Source organism: Marmota marmota, unplaced genomic scaffold, assembly GCF_001458135.2.
Source record: "Marmota marmota marmota unplaced genomic scaffold, marMar, whole genome shotgun sequence".
Classification (NCBI taxonomy): Eukaryota; Metazoa; Chordata; class Mammalia; order Rodentia; family Sciuridae; genus Marmota; species Marmota marmota.
The window spans coordinates 61,156,905-61,168,977 of NW_026000037.1; the positions used below are offsets into that span (position 1 = coordinate 61,156,905).

At 38.5% G+C, this 12,073-nt stretch overlaps 1 protein-coding gene across 1 annotated transcript; it reads right to left on the bottom strand.

Annotated features, from left to right (window-relative positions):
- Positions 1–1,580: 1,580 nt before the first annotated feature.
- Positions 1,581–4,858, bottom strand: Atp5mc3 (ATP synthase membrane subunit c locus 3). The gene is made up of 5 exons (XM_015479343.2): positions 4,708–4,858; positions 4,408–4,519; positions 3,174–3,251; positions 2,343–2,536; positions 1,581–1,842 (listed from the first exon to the last, which is right to left on the bottom strand). Exons 2-5 carry the CDS (start codon positions 4,444–4,446, stop codon positions 1,728–1,730), a joined length of 426 nt encoding a protein of 141 aa, XP_015334829.1. The 5' UTR covers positions 4,447–4,519; positions 4,708–4,858; the 3' UTR covers positions 1,581–1,727.
- Positions 4,859–12,073: the final 7,215 nt, after the last annotated feature.

A 12,073-nucleotide genomic window follows, 5' to 3' on the forward strand; every position in this document is an offset into this window, starting at 1 on the left:
TAGTCAGGTGCCACCAAGCCCAATGTTGAGAAATTTTTGTTTGAATACCTAGATTCAATTCTTTTGGTTACACATCCAGGCATAGAATTATTAAAAATTCTATTTACATTGTTGAGTTCAAATACTGGGTAATGCTGTTCAAGAAAATAGTCTAGGCTTCAAGAATTTTGCATTTGATATAGACTATATGATTACTCAACTAAATGTGTAGTTGTAGTAGCTCTAGCATTCTTCACCTTTTTTATTTGGCAGTTCTGGGGATTCAACCCGAGTTGCTCTAGCACTGACATGTCCCCACCAACCTCCCCTCTCCATTTTTTAAAATTTTGATAGGGTTTCACAAAATTGCAGTGGCTGATGTCGAACTTGAGATTCCTTCTAAATCACTGGGATTAGAGGTGCATGTCATTCATCCTAGCCCTCACTTCCCTTTCTGTAAAGTAGCAATATATGGAAGGGTAGTGATTCTCAAACAATATGCACAAAAATTACCTAGGATGTCTTTTAAAACAAGAACCCTAGGGGCTGGGGTTATAGCTCGGTGGTAGAGAGTGCTTTCCTTGTACATGTGAGGCCCTGGGGTTCGATCCTCAGCACCACATAAAAATAAATAAAGATATTCTGTCCATCTACAACTAAAAAAAAATATTTAAAATAATAAAAAAACAAGAACCCTAGGTGATTTCTTAGGTAGTCTTTCCACCATGCTTCAGAAATTCTTATATCTGACTATTCTTTCTCAGTTGATATCAAATTAGGAAAAGAGAAGTAAATGGGTATAATGCAGCTTTCCTTCAAACAAACCCTGACAATCATAAATAATATGATGGTACATTTTATTTGCTAGGGGAAAGATTCTTTCTATAATAGCACCACTTTCTTCCTTAAAAGTCTGACCAAGGAGTGATATGCAATGTTAGAAGCAAGGTAATGGTAAACCAAGTGTCACTTCCAGGACTCCCACTACTAACATGCTAATAGCAGCGATAAACATTGCTTTAGCAGCTTTTGGCTTTTAAAGATATAACCAATTCAGTTCACTTTTTGATAATTTATTTTTAATAAGTAAGAAACTAGCTGCCAGTTGATTGACTCCCTTTCTTAGATAACAGATGGTGATTCATTACAGACATACAATTACTTAATGTGAGATTTACTAAAAAATAAAAATCACATTCCTTTCTGGTTTGTTTTCAAGTCCTAAAAAGTTGATTTATTTTAGATCCAGCTGTGTGATACCAGCCAAGTCAACTTGAAAAGTGATTCTGTTTCCAAGTATTCCAATTCATGTTAACCTTTAAAAAGAAAACCGTCAAGGAATTAACTATCCTGTTTTAATTAGTCACATTTCATAGAAACTCAAAGGACTAAAATACTTCTACTTATATGAATAAACAAAAGGTCCATGAATTATAATATGCAGAACACTATATAAAAGAATTCCCACTAATAATTACATTAGGCTCTTTTTTTAACCACTGAGACTACTACTATAGCTTCCTTCAAGTTGGATGGCATCTGCCTGAATGCATCTTCTTTGTGATGATCTAAATTTAGGTAAATACAAATCACAGCAAAAATTAAAGTTTTCATCTTTAATGAAATGACTTTGGAAATAACGTACATTTCCATGACACCAACACTACAGTTTTTCGGAGTCACAGTAAGATACACAGAATTACATCCATAATTACTATGAATGCCAACATTTCAAGCAGTAATTTCTGTTACATGGCAAACAAGATCAAGAAAGCGACCATCAAACAAAAGAGACCCATAGCTTCAGACAAGGCAAATCCCAGGATAGCATAGGAGAACAGCTGCTGCTTCAGCGAAGGATTTCTAAAAGAGATACAACACATATGACTGTTACTTTGAAATATTAACTTTAACATACTTGGTAAATGTTAAAGAATCAAATTACTAGTGTGGTGATCTTATAAACTGGAAAGTCTACCTAAAGAGTATTTGCCTAGGTCTCTTTTGCTTCTTTCTACTTTTTGCCCCAATCCTAATCATAAGGCATAAAGGTAGGTAACTATCTGCATGTAAAATTATTTGTTTTTTTCAATGCTAAGGATTAAACCCATGGCATAGGCAAGCAAGGCAAGTGCTCTACCACTGAACCACAACCCTAGTCCTTCTGTAGGTCAGTTTACATTCATTTTGAGGAGTCCTGACATTTTTCTTATCCCTCTGGTTCAGTGAGATAATGCATATAAAGCTACAAAATAAAACATTAGATACACAGTGGGCACTTAATATAAAGAGTTACTATTATCCCCCTAGCTTTCTAAGTTTCCAACTATTTCTTTTAACTTATTAAAGTATAGAAATGATACCTGGCATAACCAATGATAAGGCTGCCAAAGACTGTTCCAATACCAGCACCAGAACCAGCCACTCCTACTGTTGCAGCACCTGCACCAATAAATTTGGCAGCAGTATCAATGTCTCTGCTGATTACACTGGTCTGAAACTCCCTTCGAATTAGCTGACGTTCACCATTCTGGGCCCCATTAAAAACTGTAGAGCCCTAGAGAACAGGAAGTAAAAGCAAAGGTCAAATCAGTAGTCACAATTATTTTAATTATTGTACTGTCAAAATGATAACTACTTCACTGTATTGCAGCTGAGTATGAACAGTGGTATGGCACAACAGAAATATAAGAGCTTAGAATAATTCTAAACTTGTAGAATACTGAAAATAACATCTATACATTATAAAGTTGTTAAAAATTAAGAAACAGATATAAATATGCTTTGTGTGGGAGGTAAAGGGGTGTATTCAGGTGAACCCTACCTCTGAGTTAAACCCCTATTCCTTTTTATATTTTATTTTTGAGACAAGGTCTTCCTAAATTGCTGAAGTTGGCCTCAAACTTGTGATCCTCCTGCCTCAGCCTTCCAAGCCACTGGAATTTCAAGTGTGTGCCACCAAGCTGGGCTAAATATGCTTTTTAATACAATAGGTTTCTCAGTAACTGTGACTATTACAATCTTATATATTGGTAACTCAAAACTAGAGGTTTACATATATTTTTGGATAGAAGAGTAGAAAAAGACTGCCCTCAAACCAATAGTAATGAGACCTACAGCCCACCTTCACTATAGTCAAAACTATTAAGATTTATTTGGTAGTGTTATCTAATTTGTATTACTACTACTCTTACCTTTCCAGGTCTAGTCTCTGGTCGAGATAACACTGATACAGAAATTGGTCTGTAAGCAATTCTGGATCCAGCTCGGATCTATTAATGAAAAGATTCCAAGTATTAGAAATGCAGACAATACTTCAATGACCTTTCTTGTACCATGAGTTCTAAAAAAGCATGTATTAAAAATGGATTAGATACATATCTATCTGTATTAACTCTTATCTTGACTGCTTGATCATTTTCAATACATGAAGCAATTTTAATAAAGTTTCATGCTAATAAAATTGCAGACTTGCTCCATAGTTTATAATTCTCTGAAAAAAAAAATTCTAAGAACAATTAGTTTAAAAGAATGAGCACTGCGCCAAATATTTTAATTATTGTAGTGCCTCAATTCAGGGAACACCCCACACTCTTTGTGAAGTTTCCATGGATTAACAGGTGTATTAGGAGAGTCACTAATATAAAGTTATCATTTAAAATAGCACAACAGTTACTATGAACTCCCACTATTTCCAGGGTGCCAACTAATTATAAAATTACACAAGAATTTAAGCAATTTTACATCAGTTTAATAATCAGTGAATCTCTCATCATAAGGGCATACTCTAGTCCGGCTTCTCTGCCCTTGAGTGTCCACTACACTAAGGTCACAGAAAACCCTTTCAAAACCAAGACTTGACTCTCTAAGACAAATCCTCCAGATTTAGACTTCACCTAATGCCTCCAAAATGGTTATAGAAATAACATCCCAGTGACAGAAAGACTATGGGTTCCCCCACCACCTTTCTCCACCCACGCATGGTAAGGCAAAGTCCCTCCCTCTGCAGCAGCAAGTATGACCTACAGACAGGCACTGGAGAGCGCTGCTGCGGGGAACTAGGCCTCAGGGTCCCCCTCCTTTGCCCCCAGTTTTCCAACCATAGCGTCCACCACAGCCCGACAGAGCGAAGTGGTGGGGGAGGGGCATTCCAGGTGGAAGAGCAAGGAGGATTTGACCTACACAAAGTGAGGCCTGACTGCTAGGCCTGGGCTGCTCTTCCCCGCCCTAATGGAGGAAGGCTGAGGTCTGAAATGTCCCAGGATTTAGGAGGAAGGCAAGAAAAGGGCATCCGTTTAAGGGGTGCGGGGACAGCTGTTCCTGGGAAGGCGGTGTGCCCCGCCCGCAGGTTGCCCCATTCAATAACCGTGGACTCTCCTGGCCCGCAGTCCTGGCCCTCGGTCCCCCGGCCCAGCCTGGGCTACACACCAGAGCGGGGGTGCAGGCGAGCTTGGCGCAGGCGAACATCTTAGACTCCTTGGGGCGGCGGGGTTGGAGGATCTAGGTGACAGGCGACGTGGGCTCCTCTCCCGCTTCCTCTCTGCGGAGGCAAATAGGCTTAAGGTCATGTGCTCTCCAGGGGCCTGTCCTTCCCACCCAGGCCCCGAGGGCCCCCATGCACGCCGTCAGCTTGGGCCTCGTGCCCAGCTAGGCAACAGCAGAATGAATGGGTCCCTTCTGGGCGCTGCTCCACCCTGGCCAGGCCCGGCTTCCGCGCCCTCCACTTACCTTCCCAGGAGGTGGCGGCGGCCGCGGCGGCAGAGGTCGAAGGAGTGGGGCTGGGCGCGCAGGCGCGAGGCGGCTCTTATCCGCGCCACAGCACCCGGATGGAGAAGGCAGAGTGTCGGGTGCACAGAGGAAGACGCTCAAGGTCACTTTGTAACAACTTTATTCGTAGCCAGCTGGGAAGGACAACCCTAGCCTTCCGGTGAAGGGCTGGGGAGATAATGATATTGAAGACTAGCGCTGAAATTGCGGACCGAACAGGTGTTTCACTTTTGATCTGGCGGGATGATAGTGGGGCTTTTTTTTTTTTTTTTCACATTCACACTTTGTGAGATTTGGTCTTTTACCAGTTGCTACTTCTCTTTAGTAGAAGGTCTCCTTCCCGATCATTCTTCTCTGTGAAAAGGGGAAGGGAGTGGGGCGGGGTGTTCATTTACTACTTGACAAGAAATTAGTGAAGCTATTTCTTTCAAGGAACCTGGAAAAGGGTTCCATAAGTATGGTTAATCTTCTAGCTGAAAGAGGGACGGATTCAGGGATTATATTGTTATTGCATGTAGAGTTTAGACTAAAGCCACTTATTTTACCGTCTACTTTTGGTAACTTTGGACAAATAATTTTCTTCAGATGGATGCAGATATCTCAGAAAAACGACTTTTACTGAATTTCTCGTGTTGTTATTAGATCCTTGAATTATGTAAATTTAATTTCATAGTTTTAATAAATGACACCTGGAAGTCCACAAGAAAGTTTACACATCCAGGCTCTGAGAATGTACTTCAGTGGTAAAATACTTTCCTACCACGAGTGAGGGCCTGAGTTTTACCCCCAGCACTGCAAAAGAAAACAACAAGTAGAACAACAAAAAAATACTCAGGATGTACAGCTAAACTAAAGTACACTGAACTTTGTCTAGAGCCCTAGCATGAAACAACATGAATCAAGAAAATCAACCTATAGCAATATAGTTAGCACAAAGATGCAATATCATCTACCAGCAATACTGGGGAGAAACCCTTAGAACTGAAACATGAAAAATAAGTAAGTCTTTACTGATCCAACATCAGACGCAAATTATTGAAAATAACATGAATGCTAATATTTTATTCTCAGTCTTTGCCCATAAAATAGAGATAATTCACATGTGCAGTTCAACAAGTGATTATTAGTATAGATTCTCATATAATTCTAACCTGAAGTATTGGGTTGTCCTGTATTATCTACAGTAGAAAAAGCAGCAAGGCCCTATACATCAACAATAGATTCTCTATGGGATAAATTATTCTAGATAGATTTGTGTGCTAAGTTGGATTAAGTACCATTCCTGTCTCTTTAGCACAAAAATAATAGCAGGAATTTTTTTGAAGAGGGGCAGGAGAGAAGCTTGGATCCCTAACAGGGCTGCTTACAGATTACTTATGGACTAGATACCTATGGCAAGGAGAGACGTAAGTTCTGAAGCTCAGCTCACCTGTTGTGTTGAGGGCCCTATCCATGGTCACGCCTCCATAGTGCTATTCTAGATACAGTTGACTCAGACTGTGCTTGGTTTTCCATTATGGAAGGAGAGAAATGGATTTGGGGTGACATTGTGCCACATTTTGAGAGTGAATGTTTGCTCTGAGGAAGCTTGAAGAAAAAGGCACCTTCTGGGAGGACTAAGTAAGGCCATAAAGATGAGCAAGAAGTATCTAATCCTCTCATTTTTTTTTTTCTTAGACTGTGGGAACAGTCACAGGGAAAAAAGAAATGAGGCTATCAAGAGAAGTATGATGGATTATTTCCAAATGTAGCCCCAATAATCTGTTCTATTCTTAACCCCTTTTTGCAATGTGACATTGCCACTTATCAGGTAGTAAAGTCTGATTTTCTTCTCCTTAAATCTAGGGTCGCTCTTGCTTTGAGTTAGAGAGTGTACTGTTGTTACTTTGGGGCCTACTGGGACTTAATAGATATGTCTTTCATTGGCTCCTCTGTGAAGCCAGCACAGGAAACACAGGTTAGCCTGCTGAATGATAAGGCACCATATGGACAGAAAAAAGAAGACTGCATGAGAGAGAACTGAAGCACCAAAGACATGTGAATGAGGCCATCCTTGATTCTCTAGCTCTAGTCAAGCCTTCCCAGGGAACAGAACTGAGCCATCCCCAATGCACTTTACCCAAATTCCTGACACAGAGTCAAGAGCAATAAAAGGGTTATTGTTTGAAGTTATTAAGTTTTAGGGTAGTTTGTTACAAAATAATAAATAAATTACAGATAGATCCCTATTCCTGGTTAAAAAGTAACAAACTTCTCTGATTCCCTTACGGTTAGGAATGCTGAGGGAGGGAGTGATAGGAGAATTGAAGTTTTTTGACAGCACCCCCAAGACACAGATTCAAATGGATCATTTCTTTGTTCCATTAACTTTTCTTTTTCCTGCTTGGAATATGGATGCAATATTGGGAGATGAAGCAGCAATCTTGCAACAATGACAATAAAAGTCATACATTAAAGATGGGGAATCTCAAAACTAAAGGAACCTGAGTTCTTACTTTAAAAAAAAAAAATAGCTACAATAGCTCTTAACTAAATATTTATGAATTTACACTACATGAAAAAATAAATCTTTATTCAGTTAAGCCACTGAGGTTAGTTTTTGTTATGTATACCTGAATATAACCCTAGCCAATATGTAATTCTATAGATTTACATCTCTGAAGCTCTTTGTTCTTTGTACTGTGATTATAGCTGAAGTGGCCTTCTTCCCACAGAATTCACATTAATTTGCATCTGTCTTTTCTTTCTTATTCAATGGTGTATCTGCTAGGACCATCAAGACAGAAACCATACTTGTAATTTGAAGAGGGAAAATTTAGTGTAAAAGTTGCTAAAGAGAGAGGGGTGTTTAACTACTAAAAGGCATAGAGTGGCTCTATGGGATACAGTGGTAATAGTATAGGTACACCTACTACCTATGTCTGACAGAGAGTGAACAGCAAGTAAGAAACAGAAATTTAGAGAAGAGGGCTTGTCTGTCAAAGGAACGTGTGTGGTCCACCTGTGGTAAAGAAACTTGCTGGAAGTGTGGACCAGACTGAATCATGAAGACTGCTGAAGTGAATACCACCAGGCATGCCTTACAAACTGGTCCTCTAGCTGCACACACAAAACAGAATACCAGAAGAAAGAAGAACTCTTTCCTTCTGCTCTGGTCTCCCAGTATTTGTTTATTTATTTATTTATTATTCTTTTTAAAGAGAGAGAGAATTTTTTAATATTTATTTTTTAGTTTTCGGCGGGCACAACATCTTTGTATGTGGTGCTGAGGATCGAACCCGGGCCGCACGAATGCCAGGCGAGCGCGCTACCACTTGAGCCACATCCCCAGCCCCTCCCGGTATTTATTTTTTAAAAATAACATTTTACCAGGAAATGCCTCCAGGATCCATCTCCAGAATAACAAAGCAGGGCAAAAAGAGTAGATTTATAACCTAAATTAATGGTAAAATTCTCAAAGGCAGGGATGATGTCTGATTCATATTTGTGTCTTCCATGGCAGCTAATAAAAAATGTTAAACATAGTATTCACTCAAATATTTGTTCAATAATAAATAATATGTTCAAAGTTATTTGCAATAATTTTGTTCTCTTTGAACTAAGATTCAGTCTCTTGGTGCAAATTAGGATGACCTCTAGAATTTTCTTTTTTTTTTAAATGGGTATTTCAAAATTTAAACATAGAGAACCCAATAAATACTTAAAAATTTGTGGGATGAGTTTATACAAAACCCCTGAACATTAAAAAGAAAAAAAAAATCATGTGTGATGCTGGAGATCCAACTTAAGGTCTTGTACAGGCTAAGCATGTGCTTTACCAGCCTGCTTGACTTTTTTTGTGTCTATGAAGGATTCTTTGTTTATACTCTCAAGTGCTTGAAGAATTTATTAAAAACAATATTAAAGTCTTTTGTGGATACATTCCATGATACAATAGAATATTGGCAGGAATGAAACATAAATTGAACCAAATATAGGCCCTAGGCCTGCATGTTTGGCTACAATTTTCCTTTCATGTTTTTCAACAATGTCTTTGATCCACCCAAGGTAAATTACTCTCTCTAAAGGTACTTGGGATCTTCATGTTGTCTCCTGACTATGTAAGACTCTTCACGTAGCACCTATTGAAGGCCATGTCCAGCTTCTGAATTCTTATCTATGTAAAATTTTATTTTTGTTTGTTTATTTATTTAGGTACTCAGGATTGAATGCAGGGGTACTTTACCACTGAGCTACATCCCCAGTCCTTTTTAAAATTTATTTTCTTGAAATAGGATTTCCCTAACTTGCTGAGACTGGCCTTGAACTTGGGCTCCTTCTGCCTCAGCTTCCTGAAAAGCTGGGATTACAGGCATGTGCCACCTTATCTGGACAATATGAAATTTTAATGTAAAATTTTAGCCTTAGTGCTTGTGTCACCAACACATATAACAAAATTGTAGTGTTATAGACTAGCATAGTCCCTGTGCAAGGATGTCACAGATTCATCAAATATTCCTTGTTTGCCTACGTGTGGTGGCACACACCCTGTATTTCCAGTGGCTTGGGAGGCTGAGGCATGAGCAATTTAGCAAGACCCTGTCTCTAAAAAAAAAAAAAAAAAAAAAAAAAAAAAAANAAAAAAAAAAAAAAAAAAAAATATATATATATATATATATATATATATATATATATATATACACACACACACACACACGTTATATGTATGTATACACACATACACACACACACATCACTGGGGATGTGGCTCAGTGGTGGAGAGCCCCTGGGTTCAATCCCCAGGACGAAAGAAAAAATATTAATATTTGTATACTATACTATCATTTATCTCAGAAGTAGAGGAAGAGATATATTGTATCTAAGAAGTAGAGAAAATTTCAAAACTATTTCCTATACTTAAAAAAAATAGGAGGTTTATAAGTAGCTATCTGTCTATGAGGGGAAGAATAGGTCAGAGGAAACAAAAAGAGAAGCTAGACTTCTTTGAATATACTTTGTAGATTTGAATTTGGAAACATGCAAACAATTTATTTACAAAAGTAATACTTTTTAAATCCATAGAAAATAACAATAATGGAGCAAATTAATTTAACTGTATGTAGTTGGTAGTGTAACTAAACTGGGAAAACACAAAGAGTCTTACTGAAGGTATAAAAGGACATTCATTATTTGCTCTGCTTCCTGCACACTGGCCTCCTTGCTGTTTCTCAAACAAGCCAACTGAACATCACCTCAGAAAGCGGTACTTTTTGTTCCTTCAGCTTAGATATTTGCTTGCTGCACACCTTCAGTTTATTTAGTTTTTTCCTCAAACATCATGTCTTCGGAGAAGCCTTCATGGATCACCTATGTTGAATTTTCTTCATAGCTCTTAGTACTACCTGGCATAATTTGTTATTTGTTTATTTCTTGCATTAGACTGTTAGTCCAAGAGGACAGGGATTTTCTTTTGTTCATTTTTGTATCCACCAGTCTAGAAAACACTTGGCCTGTAAATAGGCATTCAATGAATTTTTGAGAAATGTTATTGTAAAAGGAAGAAACTATTAACTTTTCTTTACATATCTCTATATTATTTGATATGTTATTGTAAGCATCAATTTCTGAAAAATAAAAAAAGAATGTTAGAAATGTTTTAATAATTAATAATAAAATTGATGCATGTATATTCTCCCCTCTGTTGTACTTACGCTAATTAAGCCAAAGGGAAACATGAATAAATGTTGAATTTCAGGTCTTGGTGATAGACTTGCCTATACTTTAGGCAGTAACATTGTCATGTACTCTTTGAATTAAGATTCAAAAAAATTTTTTTTTTTTGATACCTGGGATTGAATCCAGGACACTCACCCACTGAGCCATATCCCAAGCCCTTTTTCTATTTTTATTTAGAAACAGGGTTACTAAGTTACTGAGGCTGGCTTCAAACCTGCAATCCTCCTGCTTTAGCCTCCCCAGCTCCTGGGATTATAGGCATGTGACAATAGAAGCATAGTAGAATGGTGCGTCCTGAGAAAGACACTGGAAACTGTTACTGGCTCTGAAAATAAAAAAGCAGTCTACCCCCAAGGATTGCAGGCAGCCTCCAGAATCTGGAAAGGCAACGAAATAGAAAGAGCACAGTGTTTCCAACACCTTGATTTTAGTCTGCTGAGACCCATTGCAGACTTCTGACTCAAGAACTACAAGATAATAAATCTGTGTTGTTTTAAACCACCAAATTTGCAGAATTTATTTATTTATTATTTTTACAGCCACAGCAGGAATCTAATATAGTCATCAAACTCTTGTCTGATTCCAGGCATGGATCATTAATCTGGGAGTACAAATCAAGGAAATGGGATGTGATCTTGATTTTGAAATTTAGGCAGTTGGTGTGTCTCATGTCATGTGGGATGGCTCATTCATCATGGATCTTAGTTTAGCACAAGGTCAGGGATTCAATGAGCAATATCATGCCCTGACAAATGATGGCATGATCTTCAGGAGTGTGGTAAGGTATATCAGCAAGTTGGCTGAATCATAGGACTAGTCCCATTCTGGGTACCCAAAATTTGGGAGGCTAGGTACAAGATAAGGTACCCAAGAAACTGGACAAAAGTTGTCAGGATATCCCTAGGCAGCTAGACTTGGGAAGCTTGCGGCTAAAATGCTTTTGAACTAAAGTAAAAGAACACTTTCTGAATGACACTGATTGTTAGAAGAAGAGTTAGAAAAATATTTCCATGTTGGGCTCCTGTGGTTCCTAGTTGCTGTTAGGTTAGACAAATCTGCAGAAGGGGGGCATCTAGAGGAGAGTCATCAATGATATAGTATTGAACAGAAATGTAATAGAAAGAGGGCCTGGAAATATGAAGTGGTGTCACTTTAATGATGAGTCAGTTCTACTCATAGCTTACTGGAGGGTAAAACTCATGGCTTCTGGATTTACACTTCTTGACCATAAAGGGGTCTTGTCCAGGTGGCCCTGGGGAGAAAGCCTAGACACATCTCTTTCTTCTCCTACTGAAACCATTCTTGTTAGAGTCTGTAAACAAGTCAAAATAACACCTGGCATTTTGCCAGGGGAATGTTAGAGTTCGTAAACAAGTCTGGATGGTGCCTGGCAAAATGCCAGAGGGAGTGGTTTGAGAAGTAACAAAAGTGAGCCATTAAGGGTGGAGATTCCTGATTGGTTGACTGCTGTATCTAGTTTATGTTAATTAGATAAGCTGTGTGGAATGTATAAATACCTCTGTTGTCCTGCAATAAATGGCTCCTACTCCTGCTGTATCAACGTACACAAGTTATTCGTCACCCCCCAGTTATTTTGCTGCAGCCGGACTGC

Bases quoted from the DNA above. Each gene is read 5' to 3' on its own strand.
- Atp5mc3 (XM_015479343.2), bottom strand. From the start codon at position 4,446: ATGTTCGCCTGCGCCAAGCTCGCCTGCACCCCCGCTCTG. The intron at 3,252-4,407 runs GTGTGTAGCCCA...TTTCATTAATAG, and splicing joins TCGCCTGCACCCCCGCTCTG to ATCCGAGCTGGATCCAGAAT. The intron at 1,843-2,342 runs GTATCATTTCTA...TATCTCTTTTAG, and splicing joins CTTATCATTGGTTATGCCAG to AAATCCTTCGCTGAAGCAGC.